The sequence below is a fragment of the Notolepis coatsorum genome (assembly GCF_963971535.1).
Source record: "Notolepis coatsorum genome assembly, chromosome: 3".
Lineage (NCBI taxonomy): Eukaryota > Metazoa > Chordata > Actinopteri > Aulopiformes > Paralepididae > Notolepis > Notolepis coatsorum.
The window spans coordinates 38,657,544-38,680,633 of record NC_140167.1 but is presented as its reverse complement, the minus strand read 5'-3'; the positions used below and the strand labels follow the sequence as shown (position 1 = coordinate 38,680,633).

The window sequence follows — 23,090 nt, the reverse complement described above, 5'->3', positions numbered from 1 at the left end:
GATACCTCATACTGTATATGTGGGTTACCGTTTCTGCCTTCATGGTAAATGTTTCTGTCATTTCATTTTCACAGCTGAGATATCTGCTATATGTCAAAAGAAGGTGAGATCTAATTGTCGTAGTGCTCATAGTGGCGTGTTTGTAAGTGTTTGTCTCTGCATGCTCTTTCATCAACCCAGTCCCTTTGGTGTATCTCCTTGCTATTAATAGATTGTCTTGGCTTATCTTTATTTGTCTGGCTTTATCACAAAGCCTCCTAAGAAGGATGGAAGCGTTCTCAGCCCTTCATAGCCCTTCATAGCCGTTCACTGACAATGGAGTTGTCTGTGATATTCATCACACTTCTTATCTTACCCTGAACCTTGCCCTCTGTTGTCATTACTGGTTAACTTCACAGCTGTCAGGGACATTTGGTGTCTGGCATTGTTGTTTTGCTCCGCCTAAATATCATCTCATTAAATAACTCACTTATATCCTAGATACTGTTTATGTGTATAACACAATGACCGGATCTGATCATAATGGGACCGCAATAAGGAGCACCTTGTTAACGTCCCGCTGTGCCATTTCACAAACCCTTTGCATTTATCTTGTAAAGCCATTTACTTGCGAGTTCTCTCAATTGAGAGTCCCTTCACTGGAGTGTTCCTGTGGTGGTCGAGTGAGTCATTTCTAATAGAACCAGCGGGGCGCAATATTTGTTCCGGCACATAGGACCAAGAGTGTAAAGGCTCCCTCAATGGTTTCCACGGAGACACCGGGAGAACGAGGTGTGCGTTGATCTCAGGTGGTGTTCCAAGCTGAGTGGCCGCACCCCCGCGTTGTCATGGGAAATGGCTGCCCTCTGTCTTAGTCATAATGTCTAGCGGTTATAATCCACTGCCCTTTCCAACGGGCCATTGTCCCACTCACTCTCCAGAAAGATCCTTAAACTCCCACCTGGCTCCCCGCTCCAGTCCTCTCTCGTTATTAACGTAGGGACATTACCGTCCTGGGAAGTGATTATGTGTGTAGTGTTAGAATGATTAGAATAGAAACTTATCGGTACAGAACAAAATAGAAATGGCAATACTTATATCACAGGTTGCCTGTATTTTACAGTATGAACATATGGTTTCAGTTCAGTTTCAATTTATTTGTTAGAGAGGGACAACGTACATTAACGAACATTTTATAAAATAGAATGTAAATGTACCCAATTGTAGCCAAAAGGCTAGTTTACATTGGCAGTCCCCCTGCCAGAAATAATGGGCTAGTGCCTAGTACAAAAAAGATTAAAACACAAGTACAAACAGATTAGCAATAACCTACATAATTTAATCCTTGCAATATACACAGTTCAATCCCCACATAGTATACACATAAGTGTTCACATCTTTGATTATCTATCAACCAATTCCTAAGATTAAACTTGAAGGCGTTGAATGAAATGAACTCTCTAATGTAATGTTCTGTGGGATTTTATTCCACTCAGGCGCTGTTTTATAAGAGAAAACTGATTGCCCAAATACGCTCTTTCTAAACGGGATTTCGCAGTCTCCTCTGGCTGTCCCTTTGGTGACTCTGGCTTCCCCTCCGGTAGCACCAGTTACAGAGGAGCGAAAATGGACTTTATTGCAGAGTGGAGGTTTTGTAGTTGCTTTGAAAAGAGAGAGCAGTCTTTCTTTTTTTTTAAACTTTGGCCATTCCCCTGGCTCTTTTATGTGTTTATCACATTTATACTGGTCAAGGATGACCTACAGAAACAGGCTGAAAGGGTTCAGATGGGGGGGAAGACACTCTGGGAAAGGCACGGCTGCAGTCGGGATTCGAACTCGCTAAGCCCCAGATCCGTGACGAGCACGGTTGTCCACGGCGCTGAAATAGCGCTTGCGGTACGTGGTGAGCTACTGGAGCTCCCCGAGAGAGCAGTCTTTCAGGGAGCAGATCGGTTAATGTGATAGGCCGCAGTGCATCCCTGCAGTGGCCAAAGATTAGTGGCTGATCAGATTAAGCCAGCCCCCCATTGCTACTCTTTTTATTTTTAGAAAACAGAGCCACCGTGGGGACAGATAACGATGATACTAACTGCTGAGATAGACAAATATACAGAGATCTATTGAACAGCTGGGATATACAAACATACAGAGATCTATAGTACAGCTGAAATAGACAAACATACAGATATCTATTACATGTAGGCATATGGAGGAGGTGTATGCTGCAGTGCTTGCTAGTATATTGAGGAAGAGCTGGACATCTTTCTTGATACCTGGTGATATATTTATTTTTAGAAGCTTGTTATGATGTTTTGATTGCAGGCTGGAATGGTGTAAGTTATTATTAGCAGCATGTTTTTTTGGGCTGCCAGAATATATATATTCTCTTCACATTTCTGTCACAATCTTCCTCCCTCTTTCATATTCTCTCTCTCCCTCCCACTCTCTCTTTCCCTACCACTCTTTCTTTCCCTCCCTCTCTCTCCTTCCCACTCTATCTCCTCTCTCTCCCTCACCCTGTTCTCTCTCCTTCCCACTCTCCTTCCCTCCCTCTCCCCCCATCTCCCCCCACTCTCCTTTCCTCCCCCTCTCTCTCTCCTTCCCTCCCACTCTCTCTCTTTCTCCCTCCCACTCTCTCTCTCCATCTCTTTCCCTCTCCCCGAATTATAGAACTGTAGCTCTCATGTTAGGCGGGCGGTTGTCACCTGCTTCTCAGCCGGCTGCTGTGGACGCCATGGCAACCGGCCTGTCCGCTACTGCAAGCGTTGCCATGTCAACCACCACAGCAGTGAGGTGGGGGCTGCGGCGGAGACCCATCTGTACCAGACCTCCCCGCCACCCATCAATACCCGCGAGTGCGGGGCAGAGGAGCTGGTGTGCACTGTGGAGGCTGTTATAAGGTAGATCCACACAGTATCAGACAGCTGTGTTAAGATAAGATAAGATATTCCTTTATGACATGATACTGCAGACTCTTTAGATTTATAACAATGTTGTATAGAGTATGTCAGTATATTCTGGTCTGCTCATCTTTGCTGCGCTCCATAAAGTACCTATCTCTCTCTCTCTTTTTCAATTAAATTGAATTAAAAGGTGCTTTATTTGCATGAATAATAAAGAAAATAAAATAAATTAACAGCAGTTTACAACATATTACAATGTAGAATTTTCATGTATGTTCTTTGGCAAAAAATATACACATCATATACACAAATAAAACAAGATATGACATCAAGTCACAACACTGTCCCTCAGGCCATGGCATGCTGACACATACTGGGCAGCTAGTCCAGCGGTGGCTCCTCCCCAATGAGGACTTAGATTTGTAGAGAAAAGTTTGGGATTCTTTCTGTAAATTTTAAAATGAATGAATCACGGATGTTGTAGGAGAAAGTGCACCTGGTTCTCAACGTCACCTGTCGTACAGTGAGCACATGTTATTTGGTCTCTTGGTAACCATGTTTTTCTATGTCTGCCTTTCTCAATGGCTAGACTGTACATGGTGAGGATCCGTCTCTGCTTAATATCTCCCAGAGTAGAGAGATACTCTACTTTAGATTCTCGTTTTAGGACCAAATAGCATTGCTTATTATTACAATTTATTTGTTTTTTTTAGTTTCATTGTGCCAATGTTCCAAATAAGATGTTTGACTTTGTTTGATGATTTGATTGATTCTGATATTTATTTTGGAAGCAGTGCTGGTCTGAGACTGGTTTGTGTTGATGATTGGTTGATTCATAAGTTTCAGCACCAGTTGACTGAGAGCTTATTTTTTAAATGTGTCCAGAATTTGATAAATAATTTTTTAATAATAATTATTAGCGGAAATCAGCCTAATTCTGCCCTACAGTATATGCATTTGTTTGATATGTTCTACAAACATATCCCCATATCTCACTACAGTATATAGCACAATAGGCTTGATTACGCTGTCAAATAATTTGCAGCACATTTTTATAGGTATGTTAATAAACATAGAATCTTCTTTTTATTGCATAGAGCGCTCTACTAGTGTTGTCTTTTAGTTCATCCACTGCCATTTTGAAGCTACCTGATGCTGAAATGATTAAGCCAAGGTAGCGTGTGCAGCTCACACTTATGGTCACTTTACAAAAGGAAAGGTCACTTTAAGAATAGTATAGTATAACTTGAGATTGTATAATATAGCATGTACATAAAGATCCAGTGCCTCATCCGTAGCTAACAGTGTATTGCACTACCACAGGACCTAGCATGTCCTACCATGCTCTGTAAATAACTCATGTACATATACCGATATGCCCTACTCTGTTTACTTGTTTTATTGCACAATGTCGTTCTATTGGATTCTCTTATATATTACTATTGTATTATGCACATCGTTGCGGGCAAGACCCCCCCATTTCATTGTATACTTGTATATCGTGACAAATAAAACTCTTGACTTGACTTGACTTGACTTGACTTGAGGTATAGAACATGGTGCTCTAGGGCAGTGCCACTTAGAGTGAACAGTGTGTTCATCCCTCTCTCTCTTGCTCTCTCTCTCTGTGTCTGACTGTCTGTCTCTCTCGCTCTCTCTCCTCTCTCTCTCCCCCTATCTCCCTGTCTCTCCCTCCCTCTCCCTCCCTCTCCCTCTCCCTGTCTCTCCCTCTCCCTGTCTCTCCCTGTCTCTCTATCTCTGTCTCTCTCCCTCTCTCTGTCTCCCCCTCTCTCTCTCTCTCTCTCTCTCTCTCTCTCTCTCTCTCTCTCTCTCTCTCTCTCTCTCTGTCTCCGCGTGTCTCTCCTAACTCCCTCATCCTCTCTGTAACTGTGCCGTTCCTATCTCCAGTCTTCTAAAGGAGGCAGAGATCCATGCGGAGCTGCGAGAGTTTGAGATGAACCGTCGTCGTCAGATGGGCCTGTCTGCCTCCCACCACTCGCTGGACAACATAGACTTTGACAACAAGGAGGACGACCAGCACGACCAGCGCCTCCTCAGTCAGTTCGGCATCTGGTTTCTGGTGTGTACTCGCTCACTGTGTCAAGCGGTGGCCAGATAAGGATGTGTTTACATCCTGATCGCTTATCACTGCTCTGCTCTGCGTGGCAGGGGTGGAAAGGATTTTCACTCAAGCACTGTTCTTAAGAACCGTTTTTAAGGATCCTTTCTACTTGTACCTTACTTGAGTATTTCCATTTTTAGTAAACTCTAAAAATACATTTCACATTTTTGGATTTTGGATTTTGGATTATTTTTTTGCATTTTTACAGCTTTATTGGTCACGCAGGACCGACAGAGGAGAGGGCGAACGGGAGGAGAGGTGGGGAGGACATGCGACAAATAACGACAGGAGCTGGGATCGAACCCGGGTCGGCCGCGTAGGTGCGCAAGGCACTATGGTATGCGCCACGAGGGCGCCCCACATTTCACATTTTAAAGGAAATTTCAAGAGGACGTTTTCAGAGTGAGCGTACAGTAACTCGACCACCAACCACTTTAACATAACCTCTAGTGGTCAATGCCAACCACTTTAACATAACCTCTAGTGGTCAATGCCAACCACTTTAACATAACATCTAGTGGTCAATGCCAACCACTTTAACACAACCTCTAGTGGTCAATGCCAAGCACTTTAACATAACATCTAGTGGTCAATGCCAACCACTTTAACATAACCTCTAGTGGTCAATGCCAAGCACTTTAACATAACATCTAGTGGTCAATGCCAACCACTTTAACATAACCTCTAGTGGTCAATGCCAACCACTTTAACATAACCTCTAGTAGTCAATGCCAAGCACTTTAACATAACATCTAGTGGTCAATGACAACCACTTTAACATAACCTCTAGTGGTCAATGCCAACCACTTTAACATAACCTCTAGTGGTCAATGCCAACCACTTTAACATAACCTCTAGTGGTCAATGCCAAGCACTGAAGTACAAGAACATCAGCCAGAATATATACCTGTTACCTATCCACTTCGTGCCTAGTGGCACATAAGGCCTTCACAGAGCTTTTCCACTTCTCTCGGTCAGCTGCCATTGTTCTTGCTTCAGGCCATGAGCTCCACCCTGCACTAGTGGCCTATTCGGCCCAAAGGCGTCCTCGCGGCTTTGGCCCTTGGGTGTCATGGTGTCTCTCCTGTTACAAGAAGGACTGGCTATGGCGTCTCGAAGATTGTGTGAATTTGCTCTGTTTCTGGTTTCTGTAATAACGTTTTTTTTCCGGGAGCGGGTTATCGGCCCTCAGCCCAACCCCCAACCTGGAGGACCAGTTGGATCACTCTTCGTCTGGTCTCTCTCCTTCGACCTGTTCGGCTTGGGTGACCCTGCTAGGAGTACAAGACTCCTGCCGACATAGCTCTAGGGGTCATTGAGACGCACAAACTGCCCCACCGCGTTAAGGTGGTGATCCACCTAATCCAATATATATGTCTACTTTTAATATCTAAAGTACATTCAATATACCACATACACTTTCACTTAAAGGTGCTATAGATTAGAACAGTCAGCCACTAGATGTGAAATTATTAATCTACGTACACATTTTATCTATAGCACCTTTAAATAGTCAAAAGTAATAGAACCAGAGTACCATTCTATCAGGGTATTTCTACTTTTACTTAAAACAGCCATCAGACTTTATAATGCATCACTGTGCCTCACTGCATCACTGAGCACAGGGTGACAGTACTATCTTCCCGTTGCATACGCACAGATATGTGCGTAACCCGTGCGTACGATCATTTCTAAGCAAAGTGTGGGACTTATCAATTTGAACTTGTGCTTGACTTTGTGCGTATATTTACGCTCAGCTCAGGGCATGCGTACCTGGCGCCCGGCGGTAGAATATGGATACTGCATACGGACGGCATATGCTCTCATCAGTTTCATGCATTAGTTTCAACGCGGAAATAAGCTTTCGTTCATTAGTTTGACTGACGTGTTCTGTATGACCCCCGTAATTCATTATAGTTAATTGTAAAATAGCAACAGTAGTGTAATTATGGTCAAAACCCTATAAATAGCATTTGGAATAATAGGTCTTTCCTTCTGAATGAATGCAGCATGGTTTATATATAGCGTTATTGGAATATACGGGGTGTACTGACTGCGCTCCGCGTAACTCAACTCGTTATTATTTTGCGCATAGATTGCAGAAATACGGGAACGTTTTGATTATATTTAAAAGGCTTTGCCATTGTTAAACGAAACAAGTGGAATTTCGAAGCTGTAACGTAACGTATTACATGCTGGGTAGGCTGATAGAGTAAACTGTAAATGAAATAGCCTATAACATTATAAAGGATAGGCTATGATAGCAGGGTCTTCCCAACCTTTATTCCCCAGAGCCCCACGATTCCTGGGAGACATATAGGAATATGATATGATATATTATATATGCGCAAGTTACTGTTTCATAATGAAGGCTATGGCTGCTATTATATGTAATTCATATAGGCTACCTAATACCGACAACAAAATAGATTGTATGGCTCTACAAATCATATGCAGGTAGAACATTGACGCGATTTGGAATAAAATTGAGGAGAACTTTAATCCCTGGGTATTAATAGAACAAAACGGAAAAAGGCAGTCATATTCCAGCACGGTCTTTATTAGTTAATATGGTCTTTAAGTTAATAGATATCATATCCGACATCACCGTACGTGTACATGTCTGTCAGCCTGTCACGTATTTCTCCCATAACACGCTTCGCTCGGCTTAGTCCACTTTTCCACATTTCATGGGGGTGTTCCATTACCGTATATGGTTAATTACGGGCGGTGCTATATGCAAATACTTAAAATCGCGCACGAGCGCGGAGCGTAGAACAAGTGGCATTTATCAAACACGGAGTACTTGCCGGTGTGCGTGGGACACGTCTACGCACGTGTGATGAATCCCGATTCTTTTGTGCGTACACACATTCTAAATTCTGTGCTTACGAACGAAAGTAGAACACTTTCTAAGAACTGTTGATAAATGAGGGCCGACTTTTACTTTTACAATTGTACCCTTACTGTATATTTCTGTATATTTTTACGGTATATTTTATATTAAAATGTAACATAGGAAATGTATATCCCGGACCGTATTTTATTCTTAGGTTTATTTTTATTCTTATTCGTGACTTTTGTTTTTGTCTACCCAAATGTTTACTGTTTACTGTGAGTGATTTGTAGTGCAAAATTTCCCTCGGCATGAATAAAGTATTTCTATTCTATTCTATTCTATTCTAACACATTGTGAATTGTGTACCTTTTCCATCACCATTCAGTATTATCTGTCTGATCAGGTTGCCCCTCTGCCAACCTCCCCGTCCTTTGCCTGAATCTCCCCTTACCCTGTAGGTGAGCTTATGCACCCCCAATGAGAACACGCCCACGGAGAGCCTGGCACGGCTGGTCAGCATGGTGTTCCAGTGGTTCCACTCCACCGCCTACATGATGGACGACGAGGTCGGCAGTCTGGTGGAGAAGCTCAAGCCCCAGTTTGTCACCAAGTGGCTGAAGACGGTGTGTGACGTGCGCTTCGATGTCATGGTCATGTGTCTGCTGCCCAAGCCTGTGGAATTTGCGAGGGTAGGTTTTCAGAACCAGTGTGTGTGTCAAGTCAAGTCAAGTCAGTTTTATTTGTATAGCACATTTCCAGACAGCGGTAGCTGACACCAAAGTGCTTCACAAGCAGGTTGATAAAAACAAATTAGTGTGAGGCAAGGTATAAGATTAAAAGAAAGAAATAAAAAAACATGGCAAAGCAATGAAAGCAACAAAACAAACAATATGGTGCAAGATATAAGATTAAAAACATAATAAAGCAATGAAAGTAATAAAAACTGGTAGGACACAGTAAAACAAAGAGGATAGAAGGGTCAGGGGTCTAGTGGTAGTTAAGTAGGGGGGAAGGCCAAGGAGAACAGGTAGGTTTTCAAGAGTGATTTAAAAGCCTGTACGGTCTGGGCAGTCCGTACGCTGAGGGGGAGGCTGTTCCACAGTCTAGGCGCTGCGGTGGAGAAAGCTCTGTCTCCCCTAGTTTTGAGCCTGGTTCTGGGTACCACCAATAGCATCTGGTCAGCTGATCTGAGGGATCGGTGGGGGGTGTGGCGGTGCAGGAGCTCGGACAGATAGGAGGGAGCCGTGCCATTTAATGATTTAAAAACATTTAGTGCTAATTTAAAATCGATCCTGAAGCTAATAGGCAGCCAGTGGAGCGAGGCCAAAACTGGGCTGATGTGTTCGTATTTTCTTGTTTTGGTGAGGAGGCGCGCGGCTGCGTTCTGCACCAGTTGTAGGCGGCGGAGGAGGGACTTGTCAATGCCAGTGTACAGAGCATTGCAGTAGTCGAGGCGGGTGGTGACAAAGGCATGTATCACCGTCTCTAGGTTACTTTGGGAGAGGTATGCCTTTGTCTTCGACTGTCTTTGTCTTTGTGTGTGTGTGTGTGTGTGTTGGTGTGTGTGTGTTGGTGTGTGTGTGTGTGTGTGTACAGGGTGTGTGTGGGATGTAGACCTCAGCCTCCAGACATCAACGCAAACCACGCTTCTCCTATGTGTCCAAACCAAACCCCAAACTTAATCTTCTGACTTTTTCTCTCTTTCTAATTTTCTATGTAATCTTCTTGTCAAAAATCTGCAGAATTCTAGAAGTAAATTCTACTAGGCTATTTTTTGTTTTAGAATCTGAAAATCTGTGTTGGCCTATAGTCCAATCTGACAAGAGTACATGTTGACACTAATGCTTTGCACAAAAGCAACGAGACAAACAAGGAGGTCACCCGGACATGGTCCATTGGGCATTGCAGGGTGGAACTTCTATTATAAACGAATGCTAGTCTTTGATTAATTACTTGCTCTTGGCGGTACAGTGTCTGAGTCCGTCTGTGTACACCTGTCCCCAGGTGGGGGGTTACTGGGACAAGTCGTGCAATACGGTGACACAGCTGAAAGAGGGATTGAACCGGATCCTGTGTCTGATTCCCTACAATGTCATCAGCCAGCCGCTCTGGGAGTGCTTCATGCCTGAATGGCTGGAGGCCATCCGCACGGAGGTGCCCGACAACCAGCTCAAGGAGTTCCGTGAGGTGCTCAGGTATGCAAATGCACCTCCTCATTCTCTCAGCTACATCCAATACTTCAGTTGCTATCACTGTAAGATAGAAATTATGTTCACTCTTTTGTTGATATTGCAGCATGTGAAAGCACACAGACACGTTTGATGATATTTTAGGCTATATATACAATATAACCTCCAGTTACTTGCAGAGCATTTGAGGGAAAGGAAACTCTGCTCATGAACCCCACTCACTCGCTCAGCTCTGCCACTCTCTGTGCTTCGCTGCCACTCCACTCTTCACTTCTCCGCCGCTCACATGAGAACAAATATTTTTTGAAAGCCAACACTAGCTTTGATGGTGAGTGGTTTTGGCAATGTTGGAGATTAACTGCGCTGATGGCCTACCATATAAATGAGCTCAAGTGAAAATACAGAATACAGGAGTAATTTCCCTCATGCAGAATGCAGAATGCAGGCGAGGTAATGTAATTTCCATCATGGTAATGTGGGGGGAGAATATTGAGTGGATAGCTCCTATATATTTGCACGTAATTGGCATCATTATGCAAGACGCAGTTGTGCAAGACCATGGATAATTCCACCTGAAACGATCAACTACGAAGAATAACAAGTATAAGCTATGTAGGCTAACTACTGTAGCATCATGATCTTGTTGACCCCCCCCCCCCTGGCCTGGCTCACTGAATTCAGATCAAACTGTCAAACTAGTTTTTGCAGATAATTTTTTTTATTAAGATCCAGCAATTGTATATCCTATTTCTCATCTAAAATGTTGTCAGAAACATATTTTAGTGAACCATTTTGGTGAAAAAAGAGAACGTTGATGAGCATGTTTTTCTCATGCTGCACTCTGTGTACTGTTATTGGCTGGGGGCTACACACCCAGAAATATGCTGAACACAGCAAAAACTCTGACAGAGAGAAGGGTCTCTGCAGATACAGACACTGCCACACACTTCTAGTGGGTCATAAGAATGATTGAGAGGGATTCTTTTTGTATGGGTATTTTTTTCTACTCATTGTGCCTTTAACCCATTCTCTGCCACCACTTTGATCATCCTAAACCATCCTCTGCCAGCACTAAAGATTAATTGAACATCTTAATAAGCACAATATTATTTACACTCACCAGTACGGGTTCAGAAAGAAACATGCAACATATATGGCAATCACACATCTAATTAATGAAATATACAAAGCTAAAGACAGAAAGGAAAACACTATAGGTATTTCTTTAGACTTATCAAAGGCATTTGATACAGTCAATCACAATATCCTCCTGCAGAAGCTCTCACATCTTGGAATAAAAAACAATGCACTGCTATGGTTCACCAGTTACCTTAAAGATATAGGATCAGTCTGTATCCTATAATGGGATAAATTCTCCTTTTCTTCCTTTACTTTGCGGTCTGCCCCAAGGTTCAATTATTGGGCCTTTGTTATTTTTGTTATATATCAATGACCTCCCTAACGTCTCAGACAGGCTGTCGAATAATTTTTTTTGCAGATGACACGAGTGTATTCTATTCACATAAAGATCCTGATACCATCATTAGGGTCATAAATGAAGAACTTAACAAACTATCAATTTGGTTTAAATGCAACAAATTATCACTAAACATTAAAAAAACGAATTTAATTTTTTTCTGTCTCAAATCTGTGATTTTTAACTCCTCATCTAAAGTAGTGATCAATGACATCCCCATAGCTAGGGTGTGTTCTACACGATTCCTTGGTGTTCTGCTTGATGAATCCCTATCATGGAAACCTCATATCACAGCCATAACTACAAAAATGGCCAAGAGTATTGGTATTCTTGGAAAAACACGTCACTTGCATGGGTGCCTGCTTCGGTGTCTATGTAGGCCTGCTTGTGTGTGTTTGTTTGTTTGGGGGGGGGGGGGGGGGGATTTTATATTTTATCTTGATATAATGTAATTTTGCTTCCTGGTGAATGCCACATGCAAGCCCCGGCCTAGAGGGTTTTTAGGCAATTCTCCTACACATCCCTTGTGGATTATATTGTATTATATATGTAATTGTTTTTATATGTGTAAATAAACAAACAAACAAACAAACAAACAAACATTCATACTAAAATACCGTCTAGAGTATAAATATGTTTTTATCGTTTTCTGCAGTATTTCATAGAACGTGAGATATAGGCATAAATGCGTATATTAGATAATCAAATGCAGTTTGATACCGATCCATGCTATATTAAAAATTTCAACTGTACATGGTCCTAAACGTCATGACTGATCATCTGCGGGTGAACGGAGGGGGGGGTGGGTCGTTTATAATTCAATGACCGACGTTAAATGATTTATGTAGTATGGGTGATATATTGATCAGAGCAGTTTGTATAGAAAATGATAAAGAAAAACGCTGAAACTCACCCCAGTCTCCTCATAGCGTTGGGCGATGAGAGTGGAGCAAACAGATCCCAATTATGGGATGTTGATCGATGCGATCCATTTCCGGTTTGTATATTACTAATACACGTCCAAATCATGTTGATTATTGAGTTATGGCAAAGATCCATATCGACGGTGTCTGTATTGAGCCCCGGGACGATAAACGAGTGGCCGGACGAAAATAGGGGACGGACCGAGCTCCAATGGGCACTTCTGGTTTGGCAACTCGCCGATCGGCCACCAGGTGGCGGTATTGAAGCGTTGCAGAGTTGTGATGGCTCAGACAGCATCAGCCAAGACTCCGTGGGTGAAATATGAATACCATGACGAAAATATGAAATATTGATCTCAAACACGCCTTACGGCGTGATTGGCAGACAACGCATGGCGGAGAAACCCGCCTTAACACGTGATTGGCGGAGAATGGGTTAATATTTTAATTTAAGTTTAATATTTAAATAACAATGGAAAGCACGCACACATTTCCCAGTGAGTGAAGCCCGGTCCCTGTCCCTCTCACTCGAAAGTGAAAGTAAACAGCGGGCAATTAACACTTTGAATGCCGACAACGTGTATTGTCGTCTTATCATGCCCCCCGTTGAGTGCCGACGACGTGTATTGTCGTTTGATTTTTTTATTAGCGATCTGAATTCATATTTCATCAACCGAGTCTCCCGTTGGTACAGCAGACCTCAGGAGCTCAGATGGGAAAAAACCGCCCCCTATCGTCTATCCCTGTGTAACTGCAGGTCAGTCGATTATACTGGGAGATCCCTGTGGGGGGAGCCAACTGGCTCCATTGTGCTGGCGAGCCGTCTGATGATGAGGGATCTGATCCCGAGTTGGAAAGCAGCGTGGAATATATATTTACAGCAGCCAATAATCAATCAATAAACGCGATCGATATTTGGAATGGCGATCAGGAATTGGAATAATCTTTGTGGAGAACATCTGATCTAAGGTAAGGAGTCTATGTTACCAGTTTCAGGATAATCAGAGCTGTATTCACTGAGATATCAACATGTGCCGTGTGTGTGTATGTGTGTGTGTGTGTGTGTGATGTTGAGGAAATGGATAATAGATTTTTCAGCCCGCCTCTATAGCGTGCATAAGTACACATATACTATCGATAATCTAGCGTTTATTTTAAAACGATTCATAAATAGGCTGACAAATGACAACGTGTCTAATGTATTCGAGAATATTCCAATAAATGCCGTTTATGGGGGAATCTTTAAATTTTCCGAAAATATTCGAGAGAACGATAGCTTTTCGAAATGCTATAAAAAGGATATGAACCGATTAAAAAACAATCCGTTTCGACAATGTTGACTGGAAACAAGTCATTGATAAGCGACGGGCAGATTAGACACATATCCATAATTTAAAACATAGATTATGCGTTTTTAACGCTAACATTGAAGTGGATGATGGCATTCAATGGGGTAAAAAGGTAAACAAGGCTGGCACTGATAGTGTTAATATCCATGCAACTTTTCTATAAATGTTTACCCATAATAGCCTAATAATAAGCAGCATCATCCAACATCCTGAGCAGAATTGAGTGAATTCTAGTGGCCATAACATAAATAAAGCTGCCCCACCACCAAAAATATAAAATATATATATTTATTGAACCTTTATTTACCCTTTTCGAAGGGTAACAGGGAAAAGGGACAAACTATTTTTATTTTTTATTAAATAGAAAAGAGACAGATGATACATATATCACAGAGGTAAGTGAAATAATTAAACAGCCAAATAAAATTACAAGGTATGTAATACATGAAGCAGAACAGTCAAATGACAGTTAAGGGGCGCCCTCGTGGCGCACCACATAGTGCCTTGCACACCTACGCGGCCGTCCCGGGTTTGCCTCCCGCTCCCGGCGATATTTGTCGCATGTCTTCCCCACATCTCCCTCTGTCGGTCCTGCGTGACCAGTAAAAGCTGTAAAAATGCTAAAAATAATAATAATTAAAAACAAATTACAGTTAAAATGCTGGGTGACAGTTGCAGGTGTGTGTCCTTAAAAGTAGTGAGGAGAATCAATTAGTCCAAAACCAAAGAAGGTTTTGTAAATGAGTGTAAGCCAATTAATTTCTCATTGAGAGTGTAACGATGGCCAATTTACAGACGTGTACAAGTCACAGTGATGTTTTGAAAAAACATTAAGGCGATCAAGGACAATCTTGCTTGCATGCATGTATATGGGGTGACTGAGCTCTTGATACATTAACACAACTTTAAAAGGCTTTAAAATTATATTTGCAGTATTTTGTGTCTGTTAACGGTTTGATTTATGTGGGTGATGTTTAAGTATAAATGCTCGAGTAAAATGGACTCATATTGCAACTTACAAAATTATTATTTCCCACCTACAAATCAAACCTTTGAAGAAGGTTTATGAATATATCCCCAAAAACTCCAATATACATTCCTGAGCATAACCTTCTGTGTTGTCGCCGTGAAAGGGTTAACCCTTTGGTAGTGTGGTAGTGAAAGGGTTAAAGGTCCCATATTTTGCTTTATTTTTCACTTTTTGGGCAATTTTACACAATTCCTGTGAGTCTATGGAACACATCTGAAAGGTTTTTTTCAATCAAATTCTTTGTTTTGTATTTTTAATCAAGTACTGTAGAGCACCACTTTCTGCCCTTCCAATGTCCAAGCTGTTTTTGGCTGGGCTCCGCCCATACTCGCAATGCGCTTTGAGTGACAGTCACCCACCTGCACTAGCAGATACGAGAGAGAGAGTCCCCGAATCCCTCCCACCCATTTTATCTAGTGAAGCTGCTTCTCTGTGTGTGATTGGGTTGGCTAGATAGCGGCTAACGTTACGTTAACGTTACGAGGGTGCATTGCAAATCTTATTTAGAAGCATTGACGTTTTCACTGCACATAGAAACGGCGCGGGGGGAAGCTGGGATTTATAAGCACTCTGGAGCTATGCTGTCGAACACTTTTGAGGAAGTGCTGAGATTGGAACAGCTGAAGGTCTCTGCTGTCGAACCCGCTTCCGCATTATTTCCACTCGCTGCTCATATAAACGTATCACAGTTGATTGTGGGCGGGCGGTGGCAGATCAGAGTTCTAACACGTATTCTTACACGTCACAGATTTTATTTTATTTTATTGATGGATTAAAAAGTATCCAAAGGATAACATGAGAAAGAGTAAGACCCTTATTTCCGTCATGGTCCCAGGGCTGTTAGGCCACAACAAAAACACGACAATGACACAAAACACATACATTTAAAACATTAGAAGACTAACCTATTGCAAAAATTCTATATCACACAATAACTAAAAACTGATTGGAAACCCATTCAAAGTATTGGGGGCTATTCCTCTATTCTGTCCATGAGCCACTTCCTAACGCTTCTCTTGAAGCTGTGGAGGCTCAAGCTCTGCTTGATGGGGAAGGCAGCTTGTTCCAATCCTGGGCTCCAGAGAAAGTAAGGGAGCACTGGCCCAGTTTGGAACGGAAAGAAGCAGGCTTCAGGTTTGCTATGCTTGCTCTAGTTCTGTGGTTGTGGGATTCACTGACCGGGGTGAAGTAGTTCAGGAGGTATCTAGGGGACCTTTGGTTTATAATATTGTGCACTAGGTTGAGTCTGAGCTGAGTAACTCTGGCCTCCACAGGAAGCCAGTTTATCTCCTGAAAGTGACTCCTCCCTATGTGGGTGCGGGGGCCAAGACCCATTACCACCCATACCAACTTATTTTAGGAAACCTGAAGCTTCTTTTTTATGGTCTCTGTCAGGCCCTCGAACCAAGACATGCTACCATAGTCAAAGTGGCAGAGTACTAGGCTATTTGCTAGTAGCCTGAGGCTATCTCTGCCAAGGAGGTTGGCTTTCCTAGCTAGGTACCTGGTGCGGGCGTTGACTTTGCCCAGTACTTGGGAGGCCATAGCCTCCCCATCTAGGCTCCTGTCTATCATACTGTCTATCATTGTTGTTTTGGGGTTACAGCTCCTAACTGGATATTAAACTCCCGTGCTTTCCTGAGCTTGGGCTTGGAGCCCATTAGTACTGCCTCTGACTTACCTAGGTGATTGACGTAAATTCAGAATGGCTTAGTTCAGTGGGGGAGGTTCCTGCCTCAGCTATACTGAAGAAACGGGACTGGGTAGAGATTTCACATCTAGTCAGTGTTGGTACAACCCCACATTGCTAGAAAACAATGCAAACCACTGGGAAATGCCATTTATAAGATAGGGGACCTTTAATCCTACTCTCTGTTCCCTCTCTCCCTGCAGTAAGATGTTTGATATCGAGCTGTGCCCTCTGCCTTTTTCCATGGAGGAAATGTTTGGCTTCATCAGCTGCCGGTTCTCTGGCTACCCAGCCTCTGTGCAAGAACAGGCTCTGCTGTGGCTGCATGTGAGTGCACTGACACACACACACTCACACACAAACACACACACACACACACTCACACACACACACACTTCCATGCGCATAATGTGCATGCACTCATCAGATCAGGAGATACACTCATTTGAGTATTGAATTGAATGCCTCATGGTGGCACTACTAGAGGAAATGTTATGGGGTCTCCAAAATCAATAGGGGTTCTTCCTCGAGGGCAGGGGTAGGCAATTAAGTTTGGCAGAGGGCCAAATTTTTTCCAAGCCATTGTATGGGGGGCCGGAAACAAAAATAATGGCTAATTTAATATATTGATAGTGAAAACATTTTAACTCTGTGACAGACCACCTTATAACTAAGACATACATTTGTGGCAGAGGCAGATAATGGACAAAATAAACGAGCTGCATAGGTGGCCTAATAAACTGTAAACGACATACACATTTGCACTGAACATTATATCTTTGTCTGTTTGCCATTTTATTATAAAACCAGAGACAAGCGCCTCTCTCTTATCGGCCTATCTTACATTACGTGCAACCAATGTGTCTATCTGACGGCCCTTTCTGTGGAGCACACTGGACTATTGAGAAACAATAGGAATTTTCCATTGGTTCTCCCAGTCCATGTGACCATTTCTAGCATTTCCATTGGCTATAGTGACAGACATAGATATATGATAAATGGATAGATACAGCGGATTAGATGCAGTCCAGAGAAAACAACCAATCTAGATATTTCAAGATTCTATGCTTTACATCCGCGCATTCTCTGAGAGATGCACTAAATTTTGAGATGACAATCGATTCCGATACAATAAAGCAAGTCTTTATCACAAACAAATCCAAAGATATTTAATGTTTTACAAAACATGTCTACTGTTGCGCCCGGCTTTAGAGGGTTAAAAGCCTAATAGTCTTTTTTATTTAGTTAATAAATGTCTCGTTGTAATTCCTTATATACCTAATGCAGCGCATCTTCCTGAAGCAGATTCAGCTTTTTTTGCTCTGATTTGACTTCAGTTTAATTGCATTGTTACTGTTTACATGTGTGGTGCCGTCACAGTCATATAAGTAAAGATAAAGTTTGAATTACTTACTGAACTGATGTTTTAATTTCACACCACACATGTGGTGTGGCTTGTTTGTTATTTCAGCACCAGGCGCTGTCCACTGACTTTTTTCATGTTGAGCAAGCACTACATTGCACCTCGCTGCCTACCTGTTATTCACTCTCAACATGGATAAAACAACGTATAATAAGCATTCTTTAGGTGGTGGTAGTTTCTCTATTTGGACATTATAGCTAACATATAGCCTAGCCTAGTTGGTCTGATATAACTTTTTTTTTCTTTTTTTTCTTCTGAAGGCCAGATATTATTGCTGGCGGGCCAATTTCGGCCCGCGGACCGCCTATTGCCGACCTGTGCTCTAGGGCAGTGGTTCCCAAAGTCGGGGTCGCGACCCAAAGGTGGGCCGCGAGCAGCCACGGGAGGGCCGCGAGATGATTAAAATAAATAAATAAAAAATCCAAAAAAACAATATTTTTTATTTTTATTTCTTTTTTTTAGGCCACTGAACTTAGAAGCAGGGCAGGACAGTGTTTCTAGTTGTATTCTAAAATTCTATTCTATTGTATTCTAAAATGTGATATATATATTTATATGGTATAAATAAACAAAAACGAAAAATCGACTTATTTCAACAAACATTTCAAACTAAATAACCGATTATGCACATAAAACACTGAAAACAACCGAAGCAACAATAGTATTTTAATGAGGCTATTATTATTATCATTATTATTTTGCAACAAGTTAGCCCTCTCATAAATAGCACATATAAATGAATAACTAACTTGAACTAACTTAATAGGATTGAAGTGATATTTGGCTTAAAAAATCGGTCATCTGGCAAAAAAAAAAAAAAAAAGCCTGACAATGTGCATTGGGCCGCGGCTCTCTGACGCCTTATTTTCTGGGTCCCGGCCTGAAAAGTTTGGGAACCCCTGCTCTAGGGGGTCAAATTAGAAAGGATTTGAACAAAAGCTGTTGGAGTTATCGCGTTCACAAGAAGGATATGAATTAATGTTTAGACTGATGGTGGCACTAGAGGAAAGTAAAGTTGTAAAAAGAAGTCAGCACACCGTCTGCAGTTTAATTCAATTCAACACAACGTTTCGGCCTGTGGCCTTATTCAAGTGTCACCAACATGTGAAAAGGGGTGGAGTATATATACATAGGGGATGAACCAGGTCAAGGTTTAAATCAATTAGCCTATAGGCTACAAATTTGCAAAAAAATTTTACAGCTTAAGTGTTAGAACATACATAGTTACAATAACAGTAGTAGTTAGATGTATCACACTTTCACATGTAAAATTGAGAAAAATATAATGAGAAAACTTAAAAACAGAACCAGAGACAGAATGTGTGTATTTACAGGAAGGGTTTAATATCAAACTCTTCATTAAGTCCAAGAGGGGCCATAGTCTGAAGGGTGTGTATATGGTAGGTTTCTCTCTGCAAGAGTAGTTTGTCATGGTCTCCTCCTCTGGCTGGTCTCTCTACCTTTTCAATGCCTGTGTACCTTAATGTGCTGATGTTGTGTCCTGCCTGTCTAAAATGTACTGCAACCGGGTTATGTTCATCAGCACATCTGATGTTGCTGCGGTGTTTGCTGATGCATGTTTTGAGTTGCCGGTTGGTTTTGCTTACATAGCTCAGGCCACACAGACATTTTATGAGGTAGATGACATGAGTGGAGCTGCAGGTGATGAAGCCACGAACTCTGAGGGTTTTACCATTCTGTGGATGTGTGTAGGTCTTGCTCTTAATAGTGTACCCACATTGTGCACAGTTGCCACACTTGTAGTTCCCATCCGGGGTGTTATCAAGGAACCTGGGTCTGTGAGCAGTGGGTGGGCTGTAGGATCTCACTAGTTGGTTTCTCAGGTTGGGGGGGGGGGGGGGGGGCGTTTGTAGACTACGGTGGGAGGTTCCTTGAGACAGATTGGAGTTTGGGATCAGAGTTGACGATGTGCCAGTGTTTATGTAGGATCTTTTTTAATTCAAAACCTACAGGAGAATATGTAGTGCAGCACAGAAGGGACTGGTCCTTAGTGGGTCTAATACTAGGTTGCAGGCATTCATCCTGTGTGGCCAAGTCAAAGCGGTTAGCAGCTTTGTCTATCCATTCTGTAGGATACCCTCTCTCCTGGAATCTCCTGCTCAGGTCTGTGGACTGTCTCTGATATAGACTATCAAGGCTGCAGATTCTCCTGGCTCGGTGAAACTGGCTGACCAGGAGGCTCTTAATGAGGTGGGTGGGATGGAAACTGTCACCCCGTAGTAAAGTGTTTCTGTCAGTAGGCTTGCGAAATAAATCTGTATGGATAGTGTTCCCCTCCTTGATGACCAAAACATCCAAGACACTGATGCTGCTGGGGCTGGCCTCTAGAGTGAAGCTCAAATTTGAGTTAGCTGCGTTGAGATACTTGTGAAATGTCTCCAGTGACTCTTCACTCCCTGTCCAAATAATGAATATATCGTCAATGTAGCGCTGATATATCAATATGTCTGGAAGAAAAGTGTTAGCAACAGGGTCCAATACATACTGATTCTCAAACTGACCTATGTACAGATTAGCATAGTTGGGGGCCATGGTACTCCCCATGGCCGTACCCTTGGTTTGGAGATAGTGATCTGATTTGAACTTAAAGTATTTGTTGGTCAGTACAGTTTCCATTAGGTCACATATCGCTGCTGTCGGGACAAAACCTCATAACTCCAAAAATCCAACTTTTCAGCAGATGAAAAAAACTAACACAGATTTGAGGGTGAATAGAGTTAGGAGGTTTAATGCTTTCCCATTGTTTAAACTTTGTAAAACCCACACACACATATGGAGGATGATCTACGGAGTTGATTTATATAATAAAAAAGAAATTTCAAAAAATGGAGTTATGAGGTTTTGTCCCGACAGCAGCGATATGCAGGTTGTACTGGGTTTATCAGTCTCGGGTCTGAGGCTCAGAAAGGTGCGAGCCGCTTCAATCCCACCATCATGTGGGATGTTGGTGTACAGACTAGTCACATCTAAAGTGACAAACGTAGCATTGTCTGGTAGTACAGTGGCCTTTAGTTTGTTAATGAGATCAATGGAATCCCGTGTATAGGAGGGAAGGGAGGTCACCCATGGCTTGAGACAGTGGTCCACAAAAGTGGAGATGTTGGTAGGGCTGTCGCGATAACCGCATCACCGCAATCCCGGGGTGTGACAAGTCGGGGAACAGACGACCGCGAGATCCGCGGTAAAATAAAAGGGGCGTCATAATTTTTTACTTCATTTAATGACAAGGCGTCCGTTTTCCAGTAGCATGAGCTAACTTCACGTTTCCATACAGTTTACAACACACAGATGAAATCAGGATTTATTTTCATATCCCGGACTCGAGCCCCCAATGTATACCTTTTCCTGTATTAATCTGAATCACAGTAGAGTACAGGGGAGCGTTCTCCCAACACTCCCGGGCCGAAGTGCTGGTCATGTAGCTTGCTCAATGTTATGCTAACATTACACGCAAATCAAGTGCTGCCTCTGTCTACCGTCCCCGCTACACTCTGACTACATCAACGTTTCCCTAACCCCTACTCTCACTTCGTTAACGTTATCATAGATATTATGATCTGTAATGTCAACTGGATATTAATGTTAGCTTTGTTTTCAATTTATAACGTTAGCTATATGCTAGCTAGCCTATCTATAACATTAGCTATATTGGCTAGTTTCCCCCAATGATGAACAATGACATGAGTTGTGATATTTAACTAGCTATGTATGTGCATTCACATTCACTAACTTTAAAATAGTGTTATAATAACGTTAAATGTTCGCTCAAATAACGTTAGTTTTAAGTTGGAGAAGGGATGTGTGACTGACTATTGGCTGCTTGCGTAGACCAGACCTACAGTATATATCCCACAATGCATCACTCTTAACCCTTTAATCGCCAAGGACGACTTTAGATGTCATTCCTCGCCATGCGTAATCTGCCAATGACGTCGTACAGCGTCTTTGAGATCAATATTTCAAAAATCTGTCATGGCAATCATATTTCACCCACGGAGACTTGAGATCTCCTGTAGATCTCCTCTCAACTCTCCAACGGTTCAAGACCGCCATCTGGTGGCCGATCGGCTAATCGCCAAAACCGGAAGTGAGCGGCCGGAAGTGGTGCTCACCCATATTTCGTCCGGCCACTCGCTATTGCTCCCGGGGCTCCATCTCGACACACTGGATAATCGATCGGTTGCCCTAACTCAATAAACAACATGATTTGGACGTATATAGTATTATACAACCTGGAACTGGACCAACTAGATCGACATCCCATAATAGCGAACTTTCTGCTCCACGCTGATCACCCAATGCTACGAGGAAGCTGCGGTGAGTTTCAGCGTGTTTGATTATTATTATACATATAAACTGCTCTGATCAACATATCGCCCATACTGCATAAATGATTTAATGTCGGCCACGGACTTATAACCCCCCCCCCCCCCCCCCCTCCGGTCACCAGCAGATGATGAGGCATGACGTTTAGGACCTTGTACAATTGAAATTTTTTATCTGACGTCAATCGGTATCAAACTACATTTGATGATCTAATATATGTATTTATGGCTATAACTCACGTTCTATGGAATGCTGCAGAAAACGATAAAAGCATATTTATACTTTAGACCATATTTTAGTATGAATGTGTGAATGAAAAAGTAGAACGTTGCTACATCCTAAACGATAGATACTTGATGTTGAATGGGCCATAGTAATATCAATTTAGCAATACAATTTAAAAAGTTATAGCCCTGCAAAGAAGGGGAACATCTCCATAGACAAATAGAGCTGGCAGACTGGCTACAAGGATGGATATAAGCGTGGCAGAGAAAGGGTTAAAGGAGCAGGCAAATCTACTGTTATCACATTTCAGAACGTTGAGGGACAAATGGATAGATTATCAAACATGTTTAAAATAGTTTCGGGACTCCTACGACCTTAGAATTGTTGTCGACCTTAGATTTCTTCTTGAATGGCGTAATAGGTTTACTCACTGTTGTGCTGGCCTGAGAGGGGGTGGCGCTGCGCACGGGGACATGAGTCCCTGGGCTGGTGGCTCCTCCAGAGTGGAAGAACTCTTTCAGTCTCAATGTTCTGAAGAACTTGTGGAAGTCTATGATGGTATCAAAGTCGTTGGTGGTGGTAGTGGGTACAAAC

At 42.4% G+C, this 23,090-nt stretch overlaps 1 protein-coding gene across 5 annotated transcripts in view; it reads left to right on the top strand.

The window, feature by feature from the left end:
* Nucleotides 1-23,090, top strand: part of unc79 (unc-79 homolog, NALCN channel complex subunit) — a gene marked incomplete at its 5' end in the record, with an annotated part of 113,538 nt that overhangs the window by 12,966 nt on the left and 77,482 nt on the right. For all 5 annotated transcript variants that reach the window (XM_084310124.1, XM_084310122.1, XM_084310123.1 and 2 more), the window contains 6 exons: nucleotides 75-103; nucleotides 2,650-2,879; nucleotides 4,791-4,962; nucleotides 8,302-8,532; nucleotides 9,848-10,038; nucleotides 16,705-16,828. In XM_084310124.1, the coding sequence (XP_084166250.1) occupies nucleotides 75-103; nucleotides 2,650-2,879; nucleotides 4,791-4,962; nucleotides 8,302-8,532; nucleotides 9,848-10,038; nucleotides 16,705-16,828 (977 nt within the window). The remainder of the gene's footprint in view (nucleotides 1-74; nucleotides 104-2,649; nucleotides 2,880-4,790; nucleotides 4,963-8,301; nucleotides 8,533-9,847; nucleotides 10,039-16,704; nucleotides 16,829-23,090) is intronic.